The 26576-nt window shown below is 45.4% G+C and overlaps 1 protein-coding gene across 1 annotated transcript in view; it reads right to left on the bottom strand.

Annotated features, from left to right (window-relative positions):
- Window positions 1-26576, bottom strand: part of LOC144724936 (CUB and sushi domain-containing protein 1-like) — a 684194-nt gene that overhangs the window by 97956 nt on the left and 559662 nt on the right. The window contains exons 43-48 of the mRNA XM_078604260.1: window positions 15772-15949; window positions 11586-11731; window positions 5796-5876; window positions 5005-5118; window positions 1216-1404; window positions 52-198 (exon numbers count right to left, since the gene is read on the bottom strand). Of these exons, the coding sequence (XP_078460386.1) occupies window positions 52-198; window positions 1216-1404; window positions 5005-5118; window positions 5796-5876; window positions 11586-11731; window positions 15772-15949 (855 nt within the window). The remainder of the gene's footprint in view (window positions 1-51; window positions 199-1215; window positions 1405-5004; window positions 5119-5795; window positions 5877-11585; window positions 11732-15771; window positions 15950-26576) is intronic.

The raw sequence follows: 26576 nt of genomic DNA, 5'->3' as shown, positions 1-26576 counted from the left end.
AACCGAGACGCATATTTTGCCTCCTTTAATTAACATATGTCACGTCTGTACCTCCGTATTGTAATTTAAATCCCCGTCTGCTTGTGGCTTGGTCTGTGGACCAGCGCACATGAACCTGGTGGCCCCTGCTCCTCACGCTAATTGGGGATGAGATGTTGCCACTCAGGGTTAGGAGACGTGGACTTTGATTGGTAGGTCCTGCACACAGGCACACGCAGACACACACACGCACAAGACAAAGATCTCCCTTATAGTCTTCACAGAATTTTGCATGTATTTAGAACTTCTTTTACTCCGTACGTAGGCAACCGCACTAATCAGAGGTGCGGGGAAAGGACAACAATCTAAACACAAAAAGCAGTTCTGAAGAAATGAGATTTAAATCTAGATTTAAAAGTGCAGAGCTCCAGTGGCTTCCGAATATCGGAAGGAAAAACCTTACAGAAGGCCACAGAAGCGCATTCGTCAAGCAAACGTTTTCAATGAATATAATAATAATTTACCTGAAATGATTATTTAACAATTTGTATCTATGATCAGACACTAACTACTTAAAACATTTGTATTTTTCCGCCAAAAAAATAGAATTGTTGACGACTTGTTTCAACTTGTTATATTTAAAGACGTACCCATCGGAAACCGCTCAAATTAAAGATTCTGATCTTTTTTATGAGAAAGAACTAAAATTTTAATTTTAATTAATTAACTTAATACTCTTCAAGGGGAAACTCCTATTTTTGACCGTTTTTTATTATTCAGATTCGAACATCATAAAATGCCAATTTTTTCATTCAAACTGCTTTGATCCGAAATATCTCAAAAACAATAAAAGATAAAACAATTGCTTTCGCTTGAATTTTAATTGCTGTTTAACGAAAAACCTGAAATCATATATATTTTAAGGATTCTGAAGGACACGCACAAACATGTTTATGGGGCACTTAAAATCTTGGAGGCCTTACAATGAAAAATCTTGGATTTTCAGATTGTTCCTGTTGTTGGCTTCCTAAAAGCTACCTGTGTACCAAATTTCAGCTTTCTACCTTATTGGGAAGTACCACAGAGGTTTTTGAGATATACATAGATATATACATACAGATTAAGGTCTCTATCTATACAGAAGATAGTGATTTTCATTTTACATATTATGATAATACTAATGAAAAAAACTAGTTAAAACTTTCAATGCCTCATTTTTTTTTAGCAAGTACTCACCATCAAACATCTCCAGCTCATCGTACTGCTTCTCACTCTCGAAGAAGTCAATCAGCAGAGACAAGTTGTACCCCTTCTCCACGACGATAGTCCAAGTGCAGGTCTGGTAGTTCGGGTAGCTGGCTGGGAAGTCCGGGCTCAAGATCACACCCGTGGAATCCTTTCGAAATTCACCCTGCGGACATTGCGCTACAGCGAAGACACGCGTTATTTTGCGTTACATATTCTTGGTTCTTTCGGTAAAGTCACGTAGAAGGGAAATAATAAAATAATAAAAATAAAACATCATAAAATAAAAGTCTCACGACGTTTCGGCCACAACGCAAGCAGCCGTCCGACAGCTCTGTTCTTCACCTGAGGACGACTGCTTGTGTTGTGGCCGAAACGTCGTGAGCATTTAATTTAATGTAAAATTTGTATTATTTCATTATTTCCCTTCTAGGTGACGTTACCGAAAGAACCAAGAATATGAATCCCTGCAAGTCACGAAAGCTTTAAATCGAAATAGTTGCGTTACATGTTCACACACGTACGGCAGGTGAACATGCATGAGAACAAAAATAGTCGAGTCAACGTCTTAGCGTCTCTCACTGCTCCATTGGCAGCCCTGAGACAGTGGTGGAAATTCCTCATTCCCACGATGGGACGCTGTGGACCTCCGTAGGTGGAGCACTGCTGACCTCCCACTAAGTGCTACTCGTTTTGATTGATGGGCTGAAGTCGATCCTCAACATAGATTTGAAATGTTCACCTTCCCATTGTGAGTTAAGCACACTTAACCAGAGCACTCCGTAACATTACACAATTGTTTGTAGTAAGAATTATGTACAAACAACAAACGTATCACGGCTTTTTTTTGTACAGCATTGCTTATAATGTCTGAGCAGATTCGCAGCTGTCTTTGAATTCGAAAAACAAATTGGAAGGCCTAGAAAATTCACAATGCATGATGGTATACAATTCAAACGTAGCACCAACCTACTTGCTGCACTGCCCCACGGGAAATGCCTTGCTTCATCCATTGGAGGGAAAACCGACAACGGGGAAATCATGCAAACTACAAATATAATTCATAATAAAGTTTTTTGAGTTAGATCGTGTAAGTATAAATGTGTCGTAACCCTCCACCACCCGACACAGCCAGTAAGGTTTGTCACGTAAACAACGCGCCAATTAGTTACTACTTCAGCCCACCGGTGTGTTGGAGAGTAAATCCACAACATTTATAATCTCTCCCCTCAGACTTTCACCATCTGACACTGTTTTAGCCCGATATATGTGTCTTGATGAGAGATGATTTCTGTGCGGGGTGATGATGTGAATCTGCATTCAGATAGGCATCAAGTGTGCGTTTATTTTCAGTAAACGCTGTGTGTTATTTTTTTTCAGAGGAAGACTCAAGGTGGTAGAAATCACAGAGAAGATGAGAGAGAAAAAGGCTGGTGTGGTTCGGTCATTTGGAGAGACAACAGGAACATTATGTAGGTTAGAAGGGGCAAGTGATGCAAGTGGAAGGAAAAAGATCAAGAGGAAGGCAGAAAAAGAGGTGGGGGCAATGTGGTGCCATCGGACACGGTGGCCCGAGGAGCGGTAAGAGAGATGGCGCAGGACAGGGCAGTGTGGAGAAGGTTGGCAAGGACAGCGTGGAAGAAGAAGACATTTTACAATGACAATTCCTTATAGAGGAAACACATCCACGACTGCCTGCGTACCAGACGAGATGTTGCCTCCGCAACATCTGACATTCAGTTGAAAAAGGAGACACTTTGGCTTCAATTTTTTTTGTTTCTGCAATTATGGGCGACTCAAACCAAAATGGGAAATGAACGCACATTTGTGAACATGGATATGAAGACAGGTTCCCTGTGATGCTGCCTCTCAGCTCTGACAAGGCAATTGTTACCCCACTAAAGCGCAGAGCCACGTATTAACCGCATGAAAGCAGGATAAGGACTCAATCAACCTCATGCAAACTGCTCCATTGTGGAGCACACCCAATTCCTTCGCTGTCCTAAAGGTTTATTTTGTTATCTTATCAACACAATATAGATCCACAGCGATGTGGCAGTTGATTTGCGCCTCTGTAAATACAAAATTAAATGATTAAACCTCTAAAATTACGACCGCTGACTATAAGAGGGTGTGTGCTGCCATTATGACCTTAAAAATTATCTGCGGTGTAACGGGTCAGCACACTAAACACGCCATCCGGAGGCAGCTGGCTCATTGACCAGGCACAGCAGTCAACACAATTTGTGAGTTTCTTAAACGCACCGTCTCTGTCCGCCCAGCATGATGAATGAGAACACCACAGTCTATCGCCAGCCCACCTGTAGTGGGGCGGAGTGTGGGCACTCCCATCTCTTCGAAGATGCCTAATCAGTGTGAAAGGGTCAGTCAAATGCCCTTCACTAGAGGCAATGCTCTAGAGCTCCCTCGAGTTGAGGCCGTTCTGCCAACAGTAATGAAGGCAAAGTATTGCAGGGCTCCAACTTTGCCATGGCCTTTAACATTTTTATTTCAAGCTAACCTGAACATTTTTTTTTATTTTACCAGGTAAGGCCCACTGAGCTATATAGTTCTTTTTCAGAAGCGCGATCTGACCACAAATGATAGCTCAACCAAGTGGCTTATCATCACGTGGACATTTAGAACTCTAAAAGGCATGTTGATTCTAAATGTGAAGGGAAAAACCGGAGGACCCGCAGAAAAATCCACACGATCACGGAGAGAGAGGACATGCAAACTCCAATATACAGGAGTCAGGATCGAACCCACGACCTCCTGCATATCAGGCACCCTACGGTCAAGCAGCAGCTCCCAGAATGCACCGTGATGTATCCAGGGTCAAGGGTCGGCCACCTTGTGCCAGGAGATGATTTACTTCGCCTGTGATGTCACCAGGGCAGCACCACTGCGTTGCGCCACAAAGCCGTGTGACCGTGACCTTTAATTATATTGAATCCGTAATCACGCTTCAATCTCACGTTGCTCATTACGCGGAGCCTAGATGAGGTTCTTCACTTCGTGGATTGAGATTTGCCTTAGAAGAACAACGTGGAATATTTCCACGGTTTTATATTACAGACCGCAGACGTGGCCATTACTAAGAAATAATACGAGAGCTACGGGCTTTGTCTTCAATCTACACATAAAAGTATTGTTCGGGTTAAGTCAAAGAGGTAGGTTTGGGCATGAAGAATGAAAAAACTCATCGATGCTGCTGTTAATTAAAAAAAAAGTAAATCTAGCATAAATGGTTAGGGCACGACGTGAGAACAACTGCAGAGGAATGAGAGACAAATCTAGCAGCGGACTGGAGACCAAGGCAGAAGGGAAGAGAAGCAGAGGAAGAGAGCGGAGGAGATCTTATCTTATGCAGATTTATACATAGCGCCTGACTGCAAGACGCTTTACAACAATTATAACATTTTACATGAGATGATGGGGGTTGAAATAACGAGTGGGGGTTATTTAAAGTGGCGGGTGCAGCCGTGGTAAGAGCAGCGAGACGACCTCACGGGGTTCTGAGGCCTGCACCTAGGCAGGTGCAACTGGGGAGAGGACGGATCAGAAGAGAAAATGGGGGGGGGGGGGGCGTTTGCCCTCCAGTGGGACGTTACAGACTGGCAACAACAACAAGTTACAGGTTGATAACAACAACCATAACTACAACCATAACAACAACGATAACAACAACGATAACAACAACGACACAAGATGGGTGTCTCCACAACACTCGCTGTTTTGTGTGCCCCAAGAGGAGGCGTCGTGAAGACACTCGCTCACCTTGACAGGCGGGAGGAGCGCTGTTCGCTTGCAGGCGGGTATCCAGTCGGCACGTCAACGTTTCATTTCCGATGAGCGTGAAACCAGCATGGCACGTGTACTTGACAATATTACCTGCATCATCGGGAGAGACAGAGAGACGTGTGTGTGTGTGTGCGTATAGCACTTGTATATAAAATACAACCAGAAAATAGGTTTAAGAGGCTTTCGGGGCAAGTTCCATTAGCGAGCGCCTGTGAAGGCCGGCACGATGCAGGTGATGGGGTGGGCAGCAACCACGACGAGCAGCCTTCGTCACACGAATGGCGATGGTTACACACGACGCCAGGTACTCATTTTTAGGCTGAGTCGATTTCAGCGAGGCTCAGGACCGGTTCAGATAATAAGTCCGTGAGCGGAAATTGAACTCGGACAGCCGCGTTCGGAGCACAGCGCACTTTTCGCTGCACGAACGCTCCCCACTGTGTGCATCAAAGATCCAAGAACAGAAGTGCACACGAATACCTAAAATGCATAAAGAGGCATCCCTAACATTAAGCCAATTGTCTCCGGTATAGGCTCACAAAGCACGAGGCATTCATTTGGGTTGAGGTAACCCTAGGCAATATCTGCGATAGGCTCAGACACCACTTGACACACATGCTGTTCATAGCCCCGGTATCAAACTAAGGCAGGAAGGATCAGAGTGCAGTATACAGGCCACTGTGTCACCTCTCCCAGGGTATTGTGAATCAGCACGTTCAAGCATCCCAAGACGTGTACAAAACAACGGTGATAAACAATCCATTTACCAATCATGAAGTTTTCACTCTCCATTTGCGTCTCTGCATTTGGCACCTCCGCGGGTGTCTGACAGGCCCTGAGTGGATAAGCTAAGCAAGGAGAGAACGCCACAGTCACTTGGATAATCATGACACGTTATACGCAGATTGCCAGGCAGCAGCTGCAACTTTAAATTAGTCCACCAAGGTCACGCAATAATACGTGACCACATTTATAAGCAGACTTCGGCACACACACAACAACATAAACACACACATTAAAAGTCTCCCATTTAGCCATATATATCGGAGGGGCATGGACAATTAACAAAACAACCGACCAATGCATCAGAAAGGGGGAAAAGTGAGGCTAGCAGTACACCCAGCTCTCTGTGTCTCCCCCAAGTCGAGGTCCATACAACACACAAGGAAATTGTGGAGTTAACTATGGGCAAGAACATATTCCGATACCACTCGCGACTGATGTTGTACATGGCCATGAGTCTCAAACAGGGGTTAAAGGGAGCGTAGAAGCAGTGCGCAAACCATTAAAACACCGCAACGCAAACACTAAAGATAAAAATCCCCCATATAGCTTGTAGCAGACTATTTGGCAAATTTTGTTAGCGAGTACGCATGAAGGATGACACGGCACACAAGGGGTTGGGTGGCCAATGCCATGCCCGGCCGTCTTTGTCTCCCCGGTGTTGATGTTTACACACAGTACTAGGTTCTCATTTGAGGCTGAGTCGACCAAGGGAATGCCCAGGGAAATTTCAGATATTCATCACTGATTTTGGTCATGAGTGAATTGAACACGGGTAGCCGGCTTTGTAGCACTGCGTGATTCCCACTGCGCCACCACTCCCCAAACACAAAGACAAAGATAAAGATCCCCCGTATAGCCTTAACAGGCTGTAGGGGCAAGTGCTGTTAGCGAGCACCTATGAAGGCCGGAACGGTACACGAACGAGGGGGTGTATGGCCAGCACCACGCCCGACCGCCTTTGTCTCCCTAGTGGCAATGTTTACACACCGCACCAGGTACTCATTTGAGGCTGAGTCGACCTAGGGGAAGCCCGGGACCGGTTCAGATAATCGTCACTGGTGTTGGCCGTGAGCGGGAATCGAACTCGTGTCGCCGGGTTCATAGTGCAGCGCGCTAACCGCTGCACTATCGCTCCCCAAACACAACACATATACACACACACATAAAATATTTACACACACGTAAAAACACATTCACACACGTGCACACACGCCAACACAACACACACGGGCACACACACAACACACACGCACCATGATCATACAAAGACCAAGGACAAAGATCGCCCATTTAGCCTTTTAGACTCTTGGGGCAAGTGCTGTCAACAAACACCTAAGGCCGGCAACGGCACAGGAGTGGTGTCGCCAGGACAAGGCCACACACCCTCTCTTCGTCTTCCAAGTGCTGATGTGTACACAGCACACCAAGGTAATTATTTAAGGTTGCATTGACTCAGGGAAGGCCCTGAACAGGTTCACACATCGTCTACCAATGATGTGAGATACACAATAAGGTTTGCATTAATATCCCTCCCTTAGTGTGGAGGCTTCCTCACATGACTTGGAACAGAGTTTCAGAGGCAGGGGAGCATACGAACTAAAGGAACCATGGCCCTCCTGATTCTAGACGACTTCTAGTAACTTCCAATAAATATGAATGGAGTAAGACCATAAGTCGTGATCAGAATTGTTGAATCAATGGAAGCTAGTGCAGTAGTCTGAAAACTTGAGTGACATGTTGTGAATGGTGAATGTGAGTAAGCACCCTGGTGGCAGATCTTTTTAAACAAGCTGAAGCCGACATAATATAATATATTGAAATGGAACAAGCCAGAAGAGGCAACGTCAGCAAAAGTAGCAGCAGAGGGGAGTTGGGCTCCAATCGCCTCTATTTTATCAGTGCAAAATGGCCAGGAATTGAACTCTTGTCGCTGTATTTGCAACACAGTGCATGAACTACGGCAGCACTGCTCCCGACAAGACCAAGACAAAGATCCCCCGTATAGCCTTTAAAAGATCATTGGGGCAAGTGCTGAGTGGCGAGCACCTTTGAAGGTCGGCACCACACACGAAGGGGTGGGTGGCCAGCACCACATCTGACCGCCTTTGTCTCCTGAGTGGCGATGTGTACACACAGCACCTGGTACTCATTTAAGGCTGAATATTAGTCATGAGGGGGAATTTAACCCGAGTTAACGGGTTCGTAATGCATTGTGCTAACCAGTGCACCACTGCACGTGAACACACGTGCATGTGAACACACACACACGGATATATACTTCTAGATTTGAAGCTTTCGTGACTGCAAGGAATCATCTTCTTAGGTTTTTTCGGTAAAGTCACGTAGAAAGTAAAATAAAATAAAAACAAAAAATCACGACGTTTCGGAGGCAACACAAGTCTCCGTCATCAGGTGGGACCGTCACAGTGACGGTCCCACCTGATGAAACGTCGTGATTTTTTGTTTTTATTTTATTTTACTTTCTACGTGACTTTACCGAAAAAACCTAAGAAGACGGATATATACTATCATTTATGTCAAGGTTCGGTAAAGCAATAGTTGAGAACTTGGTATGACTTTAGATAGTAGTCTTGACGATGTGTTCTAGTAATTAAAAATGTTTGCACGCTCATTAATCAATTGCCTACTTGCTCATGTTATGTATCCAAGTGCACGATGCAGTCAAAGTCAAGTAAAAATGTCTCCCAAACTCAAATGACCATCTCCACATTGAAACGAGCATGGGGCATTGCTCACCTCCAAATGACAACCACAAAGCACGGTGCTGATGGATGGGGACAGGACAAATTTACTGTTGACCAAAATTTCTACTGGTGACCTTCCAATTCTCTCAATATTCCAATGTCACCCAGGTAAGAATAATTTTATTCATTTAGACACAAATACGTGTCCTACAGTCGCTGTGGCACACACTAGGGATTCCCAAACGTAACCAATTGCAACAGTGAAACACGTTATGCAGAGCACTATCAAGTGCACATTTAAATGCGTCGTTACCTAATGTGCTATTTCACACATTCCTGGCATTCGGCAGGGGAATTGGGGCTCAGTGATCCACACCCACTCACATCCATATCCATTAGTATGGACAAGCCTGAGACTTAATACTCGAAAATTGGCAATTCTTCACCTTGTAAACATTTCACGTTCTCACTTGCCCTGCCGGGAATTACCATTAAGTTGTGATTGCAACAAATACATTTTTGTGTGACGGTCCTGATAAATGTATTATGCCTGGCTTTACATTCTGTATGCCTATCTTGCCATTCACTATGTGTGGACAACTCTAGATGTTTCACAATAACTTTAAAAAAATGTCCTCTGTTGACTGCAATAAAATGCACATAAGCTCACATTACAGATGGGAAAAGCCTCCAGGAATCACGTTTGATTTCCATGATTCCACCTGGAATGATTCCTGCACAAATCATAATTCTTCCTTGGCCAATTCCTTTGTAAAAGCATACATTTGAATGGGATTTTAACAGTGCTTCTGCTATAGAGCTTCAAACAATAGAATTACAAATTGTATTGCAAATCTATTTCAGCCAAGCTTTCCTGAATGTATCCAGCCAGAATGGTGATTCTGGCCAATTTTAAGCAGCCAGAATTCCGATTCAAACATATGACTGGTTCCGAGTGTGCAGAATTGGCCTGATTTCAGCACGGATAGTCAGGCAAAATAGGTACCGTATTCTCATTCATATGTCTCAGTATTTTGTACCTCAGAGTTAGCAACCCAAGTTTAGGTGGTGTTTCCACGAGGCCAGGAGTCGACAACCAAAATAACAAGAAGAGACATTTTTGTTTCAAGAGCCGCAATGCACTGTGGTGAAAATAAGACAGTGGTCCTTAATAAACGTCACGAAGCAGTTCTTAAAGATCCGCATGCGGCTCCGGAGCCACAGGTTGCTGATCCCTGCACTAGGCCAAACAGGCTTGCCAGGCCCTTCCTTACCTAACACTATTCTGCGTGCAGCCCAGTCCTCTTATGATAAACATATATTTTGCGGGTTTCACCACCCAGCTGGGAATCAAGTTGTATTCGACGAGGGGACTCATGATTCCATATCAGCAATCAGGAGAATACCCCCCGCTGTAGCTCACATACGAATGGTCAATGCCAATTACGGGTCTAAAGAAATTAAATGTGTTAACTGTATTTCGAATTCTTACCATGACTCGGTAGCATATTCTCTTGATTTATACTGATTGACTACGCATGATTGTGGGGATGCTCCTGCAGTGTAAGCGTTATCAAGCTGCACTTGAAATGCAGAGGTCACGGTATGATCTCCAGGCACAGCAGTTGAAATAATTGGCAACTTTGTCAAATCCGTCCCCCCTAACTACTGCCTCCGTACACGCAGCAGCATAAACGAGTTCACCACAGTTCGTAGATAGGTAGGTCACGTGTGTGGTGGAATTATGTGCAACTACTGCCATATCTAAAAACAAGTAAACAAAAAAAATACGCAGGCATAGAAGAGTAGGCCAAATACCCTCTCCAGGGGAGCTCTCGAGAGCTTCCTCTTGTGCAGGTCTTTCGGCCCGCAGCGGGGTGAGTCAGCAACTGCAGGGCTGCACCTTCACCATTCCACGATTATATTGTGACTAAGCCACCCCTCCCGCCCCCCACCGTACGTTCTGATGCCCTGAGTGATTGTGTGATCGTATCGTCCCATTTGTCAATGGATGACAGAAAAATAATTGTAACAATGTATTTTTTGTGTTTCATTTGCTCTCGGCTTGCTGCGTGTGACCTAATTGATGACTGAGCTAAGATAGCTAAACTTTCCACACTTTATAACTTCCCAAACAGGAGCACGGGGTTACATTCTCTGACACTGGAATGCCCATTATTTATCTCAATTTACCTACTCACATACTCTTTGGTTCTTTCGGTAAAGTTACGTAGGTATAAGATAAAATAATATAAATCACGACGTTTCGGGCACAACACAAGCGTCCGTCATCAGGTGGGAAAGCATGCGACTTTATCGAAAGAACCAAAGAGTATGGATTCCTGCAGTCACGAAAGCTTCAAATCAAGATTTACCTACTCACCTACTGCAATCTTAAATGATAACCCAAATAAAAATTAAAGGACTACATGGCCAGCATTGTACAGGCACAAACTAACTCACTGCTATTTATCATCGATTCTGGGCAATGCCCGTTCTCCATATCGTGTTCTCTATGTTGCACTCCTATCGTTTTTGCATTGTTTGCTGTTGTAACTTGCTGACCCGCCCATACCAGACATCTGCGAAAACGAGCTTCATAGCTCATCGGATTCCACCAGTCTAAATAAAGATTCTGATTCTGAAATAACGAGGAGACAGACTGACCGGTTGATTAAAAAACAAAATATATTTTTTCAGAAGCGTGACCTGGCCACAAATGATAGCTCAACAAAGTTGCTTATCACATGGAAATGTATAGCAGACAAATACTATAAACGCATGTTTTTAAATGTGGAGGGAAAAACTGGAGGACCTGGAGAAAAATCCACACGACCACAGGGAGAACATGCAAACTCCAACCATACAGGCATCAGGGATCGAACCCACAACCTCCTGCATAAAAAGCGAGGGAGTTAACAACTCTCCACCATCTTGCCCCCACAATGATTTTTCGCTCAAGGTCACTTGCATCCACTTGTTCGTTCTACGGGACGAAACAATGTTGGTATTAATTTTGTCTCGTCGCAGTCCACCACGTTGGTCACAGCTTCTTGCCACACTGACCGTTGTAGTTGAGAACAAAAAATCCGCTGGTGGAGAAGTCGCTGTGGAACTTGATGAGCACCTGGTCGGACGTGCTGTACACAGACTCCAGCGCCGTATTGCCACTGAAGTGGCCCAACTTAGGCGAATCCTGATCGGGGCCGTCCCTGAAACACACGAGCACCGCCACCGGGGATAAATCAGTTAACGGTGTAATGATTCGGTGATCCATTGATCGGTATCGGTGGTTACGCTAGTGGTGCACGATTTGAATTGCGTGTGAAACATTCGTTTTGTTCCACTTGTATGCAAATGATTTGCTAATTTTACAGATTAGGCTAGCGGAGTAAAAATAAATTGCACAAATGAAGAACGATGAAAGTGATGTTTGAAAAAGAAGACAAAAATTATTGATTCTTAAATTAAATCACAACACTTAATCACATCAATTGTATAGATTTTTTGGCAGGATGAATCGTTACCTGCTTAATAATTAGCCAGCAAATAGGTTATGTGAGGTCAATTGATTGAATTTCCAGGTACTTATTCTGAAAAAAATATATTTCAGCTTTTTTCACCCCACAACAATTACAATGCATCCCAGCTAGGTTCTTCCCACAATGTGTAATTAATTATCATAGACCCGAAGATTATACGAGTCTCAGCTAACGATATGAGTCTCATATTCTTGGTTATTTCGGTAAAGTCACGTAGAAGGGAAATAATACAATAATAAAAATAAAACATTATAAAATACAATTCTCACGACGTTTCGGCCACAATGCAAGCAGCCGTCCTCAGGTGAAGAAACAGATAATTTAATTTTATTATGTTATTTTTATTTCCCTTCTACGTGACTTTACCGAAAGAACCAATAATATGAATCACTAGTCACGAAAGCTTTAAATCGATATATGAGTCTCAGTTAACCAACAACCAGGGTTTCAACTCAAAGCTCTTCCGGTTGCCAATTGGGCAATGTATCCCAATGCCACCAAACCACATAATGGAAAAAAAGTCAAAAGTGTCCATCGACAAATGAGTGCAGGACACTGCTCATCACGTCTATGGTGAGCCCAGACCAAGTAGTGGGAGAACGACACAACTCCCTACTGCTAGCACATTGGGCGAGAATGCAGAGAATTGTCTAAAGCATCTCTCATGATGCCCACAGGCTGTGATCGAACGTCACGCGAAACAAGTGACCGTCACACATTCCATAGACGTCCATGAACCTCGGCTCAAGGCCTTGCCTCAATGAAACAAAAGTGTGAACCTGCAAAGTGGCACCATATCGTCAATGGCTACTCCATAGCGAACATCAGCTGATAAGATATATATGTATCCTCATTAAAATTTGAATAACAAAATCTTTACCTTCGAGCGACATATTTGTGTTTGTACAATCAGTCTGTTGGGAAGAGGGTGGGATGCCACGAAAATAATTGAAAGGAAGACCGATTGATTGAAATTGTATAATTCCAGGAAAAATATATAAATTGGTATTTTATTGAGAATCCCGATTATAATGACTTTGATAAATGCATCAAGGTCAGATGGCATGGACGCTGCTTTGCATTCTATAATGAAAATAATGTTGCACAAGTAAATTTGAGCACAGGCTGTTAGCATTTAGATTAAATACAATTATGAAGTTGCACGGCATCAGTGGCCTTTTATACCAGATCCAAAGTCCACACGTAAACACAAACCCTCTGTTCCACCTCAAATAACTGTGAGGGCAAGTGCTGTTAGTGAGCACCTATTAAGGGTTGGTCTGCGTGGGAGGGGATGGTGTGTTGCCAGCATCATGCTCTCCACTGCTCACCCACTGCACGTAAAGCACATGACTGCAATTTATGGCTGAGTCGAGCTAGGGGTATGCAGGCCATGTTTAGATACCGCCAGCTCCTGAAGCCAGAAGTCAAATCTAACTCGCCAGGATTGCAGTGCAGTGTATGATACACACATTCACAGAGACAAAATTCCCCCATGTTGTCGTACTATTAAGGGCAACACAGAACACAAGGCTCCATGCCCGTTTGACTTCGCATCTCAAATTGCACACGAGGGGGGCGGGGGTGGTCAGAACCACCCACAGCTGCCTTTGTCTACCCAGTGGCGATGTTTACATATCGTACCAGGTACCCGTTTGAGGCTGAGTCAACCTAGGGGAGGCCCAGAACATATTTAGATAATCGTCACTGGTGTTGGCCGTGAGCGGGAATCGAACTCGGGTGGCCAGGTTCGTAGCACAGCACGCTAACCATTGCACTACCGCTCACTATCGCACTACCCACAAACACATATGTACATATTCTTAGGTTTTTTCGGTAAAGTCACATAGGTAAAACATCAAAATTAATGAAAATAAAATAAAAACAAAAATCACGACGTTTCGGAGGCAACACAAATCTCCATCATCAGGTGGGACCGTCACAGCCAGATTAGCTGCATCAAGTGAGGCAATGATTCAAGATGTAATCCCTTAAAAGCGAGTTGAGGGGGGAGGAGAGGGAGGGGGGAGCTCATCAGAATATGGTAGCCAATGAATGGAACGTATTGGGAGGGAGGGGGGCGGGGCCAAAAGGGTGGGCGACGGCGTGGAAGCGATTGTGCGCAAGCGACAAACTACTGCACACGCCAACACAATGGACAGAGAGGGGGAGGGGAGGTCTGATACACATGATAGACAAAAGAACGAAAATGCCCATGTTTATACCAATGCTGGCTGAACAATGAAGAGAGTACTGTTAAAAAATAACTGGAGATGTTAACACTCGGTAAAATAAGTAAAATAGTGCCTGTCAGATAAGATGGTCTAAAAAATTGTAATTAAGTCTTTTTTGCGTGGTTGATAACATCTTTCCAATGATTACTAAGTTTGAACCCATCATCACGGTTGAAATTATGTCTGTGTTTGTATATTTGTATTGCTTCGTGTACAAAACTTTGATGGTAGCCGGGAGGTTTGCAGAGAACCTTGGTCTCGGAAAAGACAATTTCATGAGAGCCCACCGAGTTGTAGCAATGATCGGCAACGGCAGAAGAATCAGTTCTGCCGTGTTTCAGATCTGACTTGTGCTCGCGGACACGATCAGAAACATGACGTTTCGTTTCTCCAATGTAGCAATCACCACAAATGCAACTCAATTTGTAGACTCCAGGATACTGTAAGTCAGGAACGACATCCTTCACAGATGGAATCAGATCACGGATTTTATGCACTGTACTGAATCGGACTTGGATCTTATGTTTGTTTAGAATTTTGGAGATCTTTTTGGTCACGCCAGCTATGTATGGTAACGTGATGGTTTTGGTCGGAGTTTCATGTGGCTGTTTCTGTGTGGTGGGAGAGACAGCTTGGCGGATAGTACGGTCAGAGTATCCGTTCATCCTGAGGGCCCGATGTACATGTCTTAATTCACCGGTCAGGTGGTGTTTGTCAAAAATGCCATGGGCTCTGTGGTATAGCGTTTTGATGAGAGAATTCTTTTGAGATGGGTGGTGGTGGGAATCCGGTTTCAAGTAGGAATCTGTGTGGGTGGCTTTCCTGTAGACAGAATGTCCCAAGGATCCGTCAGGCCTCCTCTCAAACAGAATATCCAAGAATGGTAGTTTACCGTCTTTCTCCACTTCCATGGTGAATCTGATGGATGGGTGTCTAGAATTGATGTGGTCCAAGAAGTGGTTCAATGCTGGGAGGCCATGTGGCCAGATGACGCAAGTGTCATCCACATACCTCTTCCACAGGGAAGGACGCAGGGTGGATGTCTGGATGGCGTCTGATTCAAACTTTTCCATGAACATGTTGGCTATAACTGGTGACAAAGGGGAGACCATAGGGGTACCCTCATTCTGTTTGTAGAAGGTGCCATTCCAGGTAAAATAGGTGTTGGTGAGGCAATGCCTAACCAGCGCAGGTGCATCAGAATTCAATCCATGTTGGACTAAGTCCTCAATTATTGTTAGGGTGTCCGATACTGGGACATATGTACATACAGAGAGACATACGCGCAAGAATCCACCAAATTACACTCTCAAAAGCAAATTTTTCTTTGAACATTGTCAGCGTTTAAAAAGTGACTTTCAAATCAAGCACGATGAAAAAAAAAAGTTGAGTTTTAAATACATTCCCATCAATTCAAGATAAATAGGGGCTTCTTGGCACTGAAAGCCTTCGAATGGGTCAATTCTCTCTACTTACCAGACGGTGATGAAGTCATACACGGGTTCCGTTTTCAGCTGTGTGAAGTTTATATAAATTCCATTCCCCGGTGGAACGTGGATGTGCCAGAAGCAATCTTGGAAGTCGGGGTAGTCATCGGGATACGCTGGCGAATAAATTGTCCCATTCAGCGCCGTGATGTTCTGCCCGCAAGGAGCTGCAATGCATAACAGCATACATATTAAATGTCGGCCAGGGATTGAAACTGGTTCGTATGAATTCTAATGAAGTGCGCTAACCGCTACGACACCATGTCATACACAGCACAGGCAAACATACAGCTGTCATTGTGCACAACAAGAGCTGAAATTCACGCGTGTCACTGCAATCGTGTGTGCCAGGCTAGGTGCACTTTGAGGTCAAGTGATCCGTTGAAAGTTTGCTGGCAGAAGGTCAAGGGACAGGCCCATGTGTTAGGAGTTCATCACCGGCATTGTCCCCTCAGCCATTCGTTTGAATGTACCACAGGAACCCACCTCTTCTCTAGCTTACACCATGCCCTTTGAAGTCACCTCTATCTATACAATCAAAACCTGCTTGGGCATGTGAAGACTGGGTATGCGGTCTACATGACCAAAAATGCCCAATCCTTATTTACATGCACACGTACATATTGTGTGTACGCACATACATATTTTACTTAAAAGTTTCTGCTATTTGGCACATTCCTTTCAAATATTCTTGGAAGTCCGGGTACAAAAAAAAAACTTTAACGGCAAATATGGTAAGAAGTGCAATGTTATACATCCACCGTCGATTGATCTGTGGGACATCCAGCTGCTGTGAGTACACAACACACACCTGTGCAGTCATTCCCCTGCATCCTGGGTAGCCTGGTCCCCTCCCACATTCAACATTCTTCATGCGAGATCTTCTAACCAAGAAGTATGGAGGCTCATTGAGGTTTTCCCCTCAGTAGTGTAAACAAATATTTGACATTGCCAGAGGATGCATAGAGAAATATCTCACGCTGAAAATAGCATTGCTAACTTAGAATCGGAGGGAGAATTTACCATGTTGGTGACTTAGGCCGTCGTGCCATTTGCACGTCGACGCCTGCCAATCAGTGCATTTGTTATTAAAATTCGGCTGGAATCGATAACCGGTCCGCTGCTTCCAGAACCGGTAACCGATTATAACAGCGGTTACCGGTTCACCGGTTGTCGTTTAGCAACCCTATCCTCAACATTACTGTATTGTGCTACACCTTGCAAGTAAACGGTCCTCCTCTCTGATATAGACCATGAATTAAGTTATACGGGTGTACTTCCATCACCCCCAAATCAGCACGCAAAAAAAACCTTGCTGTGTGACAACCTCCATTTTATTCATCATAAAACTTCACTTCTCAGAATTTAAATGTGTGAAATCGCCGTGCAAATTGGCTGGCTGGCGAGAGTTCACAACGGCTACGGAACAGCAAGAGAACAATGATCCAGCACTGCTGCTGGGACGCTGAGTTACATTTCAAATTCCCAGCGTATGCCAATAAACCGTGCACTCTCGTGCAGTGAGTTCATAACCTAGTTCGATATAAAAAAAAAACTTGAAAGTTGATTCATATTCTAAAACCAAAACTTAAAGCCAATGCACATGTTGTGTTCATCCCTGGCTGTTGTTTTTGCAAGACTTTCGCACATGTTCTCACATGATTGCGCAGTCTGAGCCTGTTCCAGTGGCATTCAACATACACAGAACCTGATTGAAATGGATTGCCAGATTCAAGATGTAACATGTCTTCGTGATTTGAATGTTAAAAATGGAATTGAAGTGGCGGTGTAGCTATGGTGCATTGTCTATAATAAATTAATCTATACTCTTTGGTTCTTTCGGTAAAGTCATGTAGGTATAAAATAAAATAAATCACGACGTTTCGGGCACAACACAAGCGTCCATCATCAGGTGGGAAAGCATTGACATTTTGCAATAACTGCAGAAACTTTTGTTTTTTTTTTACCAATTACGAGGTTTTTACTTCAGGGATTAAAGTATTGTTTTCATATATTGCAAAGTACACCATACTTTGTGTTCACGAACGAAGGCGTTGCAACACTCCTCGTACGGAATCTAAATTGGCCAGTTGGCAGTCTGTATGGCTGAGGCAGTCATGTCACTATGATGGAAAGCGAATGGCCAACACTTTGCCTATTCATATATTATTTTTATTTTAAGGCAGTGTTCTTGACGAATGTTGTTATTTTCGCACTTGTGCACCGCTGCCAACGCCACATCAGCAATAGCGGCAGCATCAACAAACAATATGTATGGGTTTATTATTGCTGAATCCTACCACTGTCCAGTCGTGCCATTACCCAGCAGTGAAATATGAATCACCTCCACACTCCTGTGTTACATCCTATGTGTAAATACGTTTATAAATACTGATATCGACCCATATGCTCCTCATGCACAGCACAATATGGTTAAAATGATTCCCTTCCAGCCAGTTTCAAATGGACAATTGCCCTCATCAATTTGAATGCAAGCGCTTTGAACAATACCTCATTTAAAAGTGTATCTTCCTGAGATTTAAATATCAACAATAATAATATTTGTTTAACCAGGAGAGCTTCGGTTATTTTTAAGACTCCTTTGCAGGAAGGAGTATTGGAATGTTTGGCTTATGCTGTTCACGAGCGTTTGGCTTGCGTGAGGAAATCGAGTCGCGCGATTTAACTGCACCCGGATAGATTCGACAGTTTACGTTTAAAATAGTTTACGAATAAATCAATCAAAGATCAATTTGAAAACAGTATACGCAACTTAATTGTTTTCTGATGGTTGAATATTTACTGTAAGTCTCTGTGTTTTGATTATGATTATCACACTTTTCACTGTCGTTTTTTGTTTACTTTCCTATTTCGCATATACTCTAAATTGATTTCGTGAGCCAGGCGTCACCCTTGAAAAATTAAGCATTTTTAATCTGAGGGTTCTCTCCAGATGTTTGCATGCACTACTACTGCTGCTGACTACGACAACTGCACATAAAAGCACAACCTGTGGCGCTAAATAGGGGTGGCCACAAATCACCGTGAACTAGATTGACAAGTGTAGGCCATGTTCCAGGATGTTGGTCCAAATTCTAATTTGAAAGCTGAGGAGGCCAATGTGGCTCGGGAGGCGGAGGGGGGGCCCAAAACAACATGTGAGAACTGAGTCACATCCACGAGATGGAATGTGGATAACAGTCACCGTGGGTTCAAATTGGGTTCCCAAGTGTAGCTAACGGTTTCCATCTCGCCACCAATGACTGGACACAAATCTAATAATATTACTTTTTGGTTGATTTTGACTCCTTCGAGCTCCGAGACTTTCGCATGTTGATCGATTTGCACACGATTACCACTATTTGTAGGACATCTAATTGAATGGTGTGCACAAAGGGGGCGAATGAAGTAATTTATGATGACGCTGTTCTGTGACACCATCCTCCTGGGTAAGTCCTCGACATTTTGGTGCAACTGCTAGCTACGAGTTAAGAATGGAAATAAATTTGTCTCGTGGCCTCATACCAATAGTAAAAATAAAATAAAATTGGGCGATTTTTTTCTAATCTTTATCTAGTAGCAACCGAAAACAGAACTCGAGTTTTCTTGCAAAACGCATTTCATTGGGTCGCATATATTTTAAATTATTAAATTATTCACGTTGAGATGTCATTGTAATGTGGTATATTGTGAGCAGATGTAAAAAAAACCTCTAGCTTTCAGAGCTCCATAAGGATCATTTTTTATGCAAAGAAAGCAACAGTAGCATGGATGGAATATAATGACTTTTGCTTTGCATGGCAATTGCATTCATCGTGCTTTAATAATGTCACGTGTTATAAAAATACAAATCATATTCTAGATTTGAAGCTTTCGTGACAGCAATGATTCATATTCTTAGGTTTTTTTCGGTAAAGTCACGTAGGTAAAAAATAGAATAAAATAAAAATAATCTTCTTGGTTTTTTCGGTAAAGTCACGTAGAAGGGAAGTAATAAAATAATAAAAATAAAACATAATAAAATGAAACAATTCTCACGACGTTTCGGCCACAACGCAAGCAGCCGTCCTCAGGTGAAGAATGCGACACTTCAAGCTAGGAACTTACATATAAGCTGGGTTGGGGGTGGTAGAAGAGCGCCTTAACAAAAAGAATGTGCATATCAAGATGAGTTTAGCATATACATGGGAAATGCGCATATCAAGATGAGTTTATATGCTAAACTCATCTTGATATGCACATTCTTTTTGTTAAGGCGCTCTTCTACCACCCCCAACCCAGCTTATATGTAAGTTCCTAGCTTGAAGTGTCTCATTCTTCACCTGAGGACGGCTGCTTGCGTTGTGGCCGAAACGTCGTGAGAATTGTTTCATTTTATTATGTTTTATTTTTATTATTTTATTACTTCCCTTCTACGTGACTTTACCGAAAAAACCAAGAAGATGAATCCCTGCAGTCACGAAAGCTTTAAATCGAAAAATAAAAATAACTAAATTAAATGACGACGTTTCGGAGGCACCACAAGTCTCCGTCTTCAGGTGGAACCGTCACAGCCACAGTGAATTTGGCTGTGACGGTCCCACCTGAAGACGGAGACTTGTGTTGCCTCCGAAACGTTGTGATTTAATTTATTTGTTTTTACCTACGTGACTTTACCGAAAAAACCTAAGAGTATACAAATCATACTTGATTTACACACTATCCAGCCTCGTGGCACTGCGGCATAGCGACAGCTCACAAATCAGAAGGTCACAAGTTCACATCCTGGTTGGAGATCGACTTAATCCATCGACCTCTTGAAGGTTAACAACACCGTGAGAAGTTAACATTGTTCAAGTTCTCAAGTTTACTAACCAGGTTTAAAACTCAAGAGACCAGGATCGTCTCAATTGCAAGAGTAACCCGGCTCGCAAATATTCCAAAGGAATAATAAAAAAAAGTAAGTACAACGATGAAACGGATCAAAAACAACACATGAAAATTAACAGATTCGTCAATAATAAAACTGTGGCTTTTAAAGAAAAAACTAATAATAGGTGATGTTTTGGGCAATGATCCTGATTCAGAGCACATAGAAATAGAGCAGTGGAAATTTCGAATGGGACTATGGCATGTCAGAAGCCACTGATGGCGATGAGCAATGCCCCCACACTCGTCTGAACAGGGGAACTGTGCCTTTGGCACTGTGAAAACGCCACAAGCTCACCTTCCTTCAACGACTGGAACATAATGTAATTTTGGACCTGTCGTTTTATGACTACGTGACGTAGATATAATGACAAAGCGTACACACGGGGGATATAATTTAAACGTGTTTATTCTCTTGCGATCGAGGCATGCATAAGATATATCTAAATGAGGAAAAATTATTTTATTCAAATGTAACAATTGACTATTTAGTCTCTGCCCTTCTATCCCATGACACTTACAACAAAGCAACGGCAAGACCATCGCTACATAAAGTAAATTGTCTGAACATGTGAGAACACCACTCCCGATCAGATGTTTTTAAAGTGATCTTGAAATGTAAATCACTGACGGCGCAGCTCGAAATAAATTCCGAAGTCCCGTTAATATATTCACTCGCTCGTTCGTTTACGCACACAGCCAAGTTAGATGTTCGCGAGCCAGCAAGTGTCGAGCAGTGGAGGCCTGTGCCTACAGAAACAACGCCAGCGAACATTTGCTGCGAAGTGGAGGTGCTGCCACCACAGTGCTTGTGTCAGGCTATGTACACCTTAAGGCAAGTTGCTACAGAAAGATTTACATGTTAACCTTATACTGCTTTCAGTGTTCAGTTTTTGTCCTTCCCCCGCACCTCTGATTAGCACGGCTGGCTACGTACGGTGCAAAATAAGTTCAATATACATACAAAGAGGAAAGCGCTACTCAAAAGTCAGTCACTCTCTGCTCAATTAAGCATTATACAGCTAAAACAAATTCTTGATCATGGTTCTAAGGTGGCAGCGCTGAGCCGGGGATGGTTATTTCCACTATCCTGTGGCATAGGCAAGTCTCTGCAAAGGGAAACTGTTGTTTATTTCCAACAAGATTTATATCAACGCTGGAGGGATGTTGGGCTAAGCCATTTCCACTACTTAGAATTGTACCAGCGATCTTCCAACTGTCAGTCCAGTGCTCTGCGCACAGCGCCACACTATCGGCAGGCTTTTGACTCTACTGACCGCTGGATGAATTCGTATGACTCCACCACATTCTCGCTGGTGAAGCGGTGGAGTGTGTAAGCTGCCTCTATCAAACAGAGTCACACACTTTACAAGCACTGCATAATCCCTGCCGACGTTTCAACACAAGGACCACCTGTTCTGCACCAAGATTGTAAAGCTCTGACTTCCCACCCTCCTGCCTCAGACATTCCCCATGACCAAATGTAGGCCTTTATCCGTGTCAGGGCAACACGTGTTTGCAGTCAGCATTTCGGAGGTAATGTTAGTGGGACAAGCAGATATGGTTGTGTGCTGTGAGATTGCCAGAAGGTGGTAGCAGAGTAAGTGGGTTTTAAATCTTAATCTTTGCAGATTTTTGGGTGACTTCTCCGAGTACTGTACCCCGTTTGATTTTCACGTGCAAAAATAAAACCAGACAGTTTGGACCAAGCTTTCTGAAACAAGTATTGAGACTTGGTAATGCTTTATTCATTATTATAATCAATTATATTATTTGATTAAGTTTCTATACATGTTTTCATATCCATAAGAGGTTTCTTGGGTTCAGATCGTGTATATATAAATGTGTCGTTAAACCCGTCACCACCAGACAAAGTCAATTAGTAAGGTTTGTCACATAAACAAAAACAAATTATTGGAATTTCTCTCACTTGATACAGCTATCGTGCTGTGACAGTTCCGCCTGAAGACGGAAGCTTGTGTTGCCTCCGAAACGTCGTGATTTTTATTTTTATTTTATTTTACTTTTATTAATTTTAATTTTTTACCTACGTGACTTTACCGAAAAAAACCTAAGAATATGAATCCTTGCAGTCACGAAAGCTTCAAATCTAGAACATAAACAAAACATGCCAGTTGGTTACTAGTGTAGAGGTGTAATTGTGTAGATGTATGGGCACGGATGGGTAACAAACACAAGGGGCGTGGTTAGGGCCGTACACAGAGGAGGTGCTCACACCGACGTCCGCACCTGCATCCCCCACGGGCTCCTCACGGGGGCCGAGTGCTATAAAAGGTGGTGAGCCGGAGGGCTCGAGGTCGAGTGTTAGCTTTAACCAGCGAAGAGTGAAGACCAGCTAGAATAGGCCCCGGAGCTCCCCTGGCTCGCTGTCCTTGTCAGGACCGACCAGGGCAAGCCGGTGGCGTGGCCCCGAGAGCCCAGACTGACGTTCTTATAAGAGCCGGTCTGGAGACTCAGGGTGCCGGGATCCAAGCTTGACCAGGGCTGGGATAGGTAGCCTCCCCTAGCTCCGTAGTGGAGGACTCTGCGTAGGTTAGCGGGGTTAGACGTTGTGTCTCCCTGTTAGACGAGTGAAGGGGACGATACCCCTTCAAGTGCTGTGTGTACCCGTTACTGTACACAAGTTGGTATTAATAAATAAGTGTGCCTCCAACCACGTCGTCCAAGCCTCCTGCAACTTACTACATCTGGGGTCAGAAGTGATCGTGCAACAATGGACACACGAGGGACGACACGTACCAGGGAGTCGGAGATGGAGGACACCTCGGCCGACTCGGCACCAGAGATGGCCGAGGTTGGATCCGAGCAGCCGGGGCCGAGTACACCCGCGCCGCTACGACAGGAAGGGGGGGATGCGTCGGCCGAGGGACTTCGGCTGGCTCACTCCCACCTGGCGGAGTTGCTCTACGCTGCGGCCGCCACGTTGGAGGAGATCACGCGGCTGGGGGCTGGGGGGGCTGCGCGGGACGACGACGGCAGCCGATGTGCGGCGCCGTTTCCCGCCACCCCGACGCGGCTCGCAGTCAAATTTCCCGCCATCGCTACAGTGGGAGCAGAGGGCGGGGCCGGCCTGCTTCAGATGACCGCCGAGGGCCAAGCAGAAGCCGTGACATCATCAACACCGGCCAGGGCGTCGACAACGGAGCGACCGGCGATGCCATACGCGCAGCCCACCCGCACTGTACAGAGCGCCGGGAACAACGGAGCGCGATCCACAGCCACGGACGTCGCGTTACAGCAGCGACTGCCGCCTCTCAAAGAGTTGGTGGGCGCGGACGGGGACTGGGGCGGCTTCAAGAGACGGTTCCTCGCTCATCAGGAGATGGCGAACTGGACGGACGGCGAAGCACTACGCGCGCTGCCGGCGATGCTGGACAACGACGCCCTGGCTACCCTCACCTTGGCGCCTAAGGAAAAGCGCGCCACGCTGCACTTGGCGCTGCAGCTGCTGTCCGCTGTCTACGGCCCACCTTCGGACTGCAGGCAGCTGTTCCACGATCGCCATCGAGGTGCCAACGAATCGCCTCTGGCTTTCCGGACGGCTCTCCTGGCCCTGGCGAAGGCAGCTTTTCCGCGGATGGACGAGGAGGGAGTGGACGCTATGGTGGCGTAAAAGCTGTTGCTACTCGCGGACGAGCTGGACGTCGCCGTTTTGGCTCAAGACGACACAGAGATGTCTTCCTTGCTGGTCGCGCGGTCCCTGCGTCGCAAGGCCGCCAAGGGGGTGGCTGGCCATGCCATGGCGGCTCCCACCCTCCCATCGGAGGAGGTCTGCGGGGTGGAGCGGCGGGGGGAATGGAGATCTGCGGGACCACAGGCTCGGAACGGACCGAGCCGCCAGGAGCAGCCCAGGCCATCTGGGGCGCTCACACGCTGCTACAACTGTGGCCTTCAAGGCCACGTGGCTTCGGGATGCCGGCCTCCTCGTCAGCGCGGGGCGACACCTCGTCAGGACGCCGCGCCGCCTCCACCCAAGCTCCAGCAGAGAAATACGGCGAGTCGTGGCACCTCACACGTTTGGCCCATGCACACATCTGTCACACACTCACTCGCTGAAACAAACAGGGCTCGAAAATCGCCGGGCGTTGCGTCAGATTGTTCTGAAATGCGGCGAGCGCTCCAACCGGGCCAGTGGTCGGAGCTCGCCCATCGTGTCGTTGCAGCATCGGCGGGGTCGTCGGTCATGGTTGGTCACATTGATGGGGTTGAGGTGCAGATTTTAATTGACACGGGAGCATCGGCGACCATTATATCTGATTTGATTTATAACATCCTTCCCGTTCAAAGCCGTCCTTTGCTCCCCGTTGACGTGCCATGCTATGCTGCTAACGGAGGCTCACTGGGCATCATTGGGCAGATCTGCGCCAAAATTTGCATTGGGGACATTAAATTATCCGGGCCTGTATTGGTTTCCTCTTCGCTGGCGGTTCCGTGCCTGTTGGGGACGGATTTCTTGGCCAAAATGCCTATCCGTATATTGATCGACCAGGGGTGCATCGAACTCCCGTCGGGCCGACGTGTAACATTTTTGTCTTCCCCCGCCACGGAGCGTCGGGCATTTGCGACCGTGCAGGCGCTCGTGGCGAGAACTGTACGCGTACCCCCGGGAGCTCAGATGCTCGTCCCTCTTAGGTTGCGTCGGCCGTTTGCTGAGGGGGTTGCGGATCGGGGGGTCTTGTTGGGACCATCTCGAGCCGGGGTCAATGGACCCGATTTACTAGCGGCTCAGACCATGGTGAAAGGGGATGGGGACCCCTTCATTGCAGTCCTTAATGTGGAATCGCGAACGGCCGTGGTTCCTCAAGGGACCGTGCTTGCACACGCAACGCCGGCACCCTATGAGGAACCGCTCGTGGGTCAGGTGAGCACCGATCCTCCGTCGTGACCGCATTCGGACTGTGATGACGGATGGCTGGATGCGCTTTGCGCGGGATCGGTGGACCTGTCCGACTCACAGCGTGAGAGGCTGCGAGTTCTCCTGAAAGAGTTTGCCGACTTTTTTAGTCAACACAAATTTGATATTGGTTGTACTAAATTGCTGCGACACCACATTGACACGGGTGACAGCGCGCCAATCCGCCAAAATCCCTTTCGGTTGAGTCCCGCCGAAAAGGATCATGTCAAATCGGCCGTTGACGACATGCTAACCGCCGATATCATATCCCCTTCCAACAGCCCATGGGGCGCACCGATCGTTTTGGTGAAAAAATACGACGGCTCACTGCGGTTTTGTGTCGACTTTCGGCGGTTGAACAACATTTCAGTAGCCGACGCGTACCCGCTTCCTCGAATGGATGAGTCACTTGATGCCTTGGCGGGGGCGCGATTCTTTTCCACCCTGGATTTACTTTCTGGATTCTGGCAGCTTCCTCTGGATGACGAATCTAAACCTAAGACTGCTTTCCGTACACCGCACGGCCTTTTCCAATGTAACCGCTTGCCGATGGGCTTACATTCTGCGCCGGCAACTTTTCAGCGGTTAATGGAACTGGTCTTGGCGGGCTTGCAATGGGATTCGTGTTTAATTTACTTGGACGATGTCATCGTCTTTAGCAAAACATTCGATGAACACCTCCAGAGGTTGTGTGCTGTTTTTCTCAAAATGCGGGCTGCCAATTTGAAATTTTAACCGCAGAAGTGCCATTTGCTCCGCGAATCGGTGCGGTATTTGGGTCATATTGTTGGACGCTTGGGGATATCCACTGATCCCGCCAAAACGAAATGCGTCAGCTCCTGGCCGACTCCCACCTCGGTGGGGGAGGTCAGGAGTTTCATTGGGTTTGCGTCGTACTACCGACGGTTTGTGGCTGACTTCGCTACGATCGTGAAAGCCTTGCATGCCTTGACGTCCAAGGGAGTCAGGTT

The sequence above is a fragment of the Lampetra planeri genome, chromosome 22 (genome assembly GCF_965212315.1).
Source record: "Lampetra planeri chromosome 22, kcLamPlan1.2.h2, whole genome shotgun sequence".
Taxonomy (NCBI): domain Eukaryota; kingdom Metazoa; phylum Chordata; class Hyperoartia; order Petromyzontiformes; family Petromyzontidae; genus Lampetra; species Lampetra planeri.
This window is presented reverse-complemented; position numbering and strand designations above follow the sequence as displayed.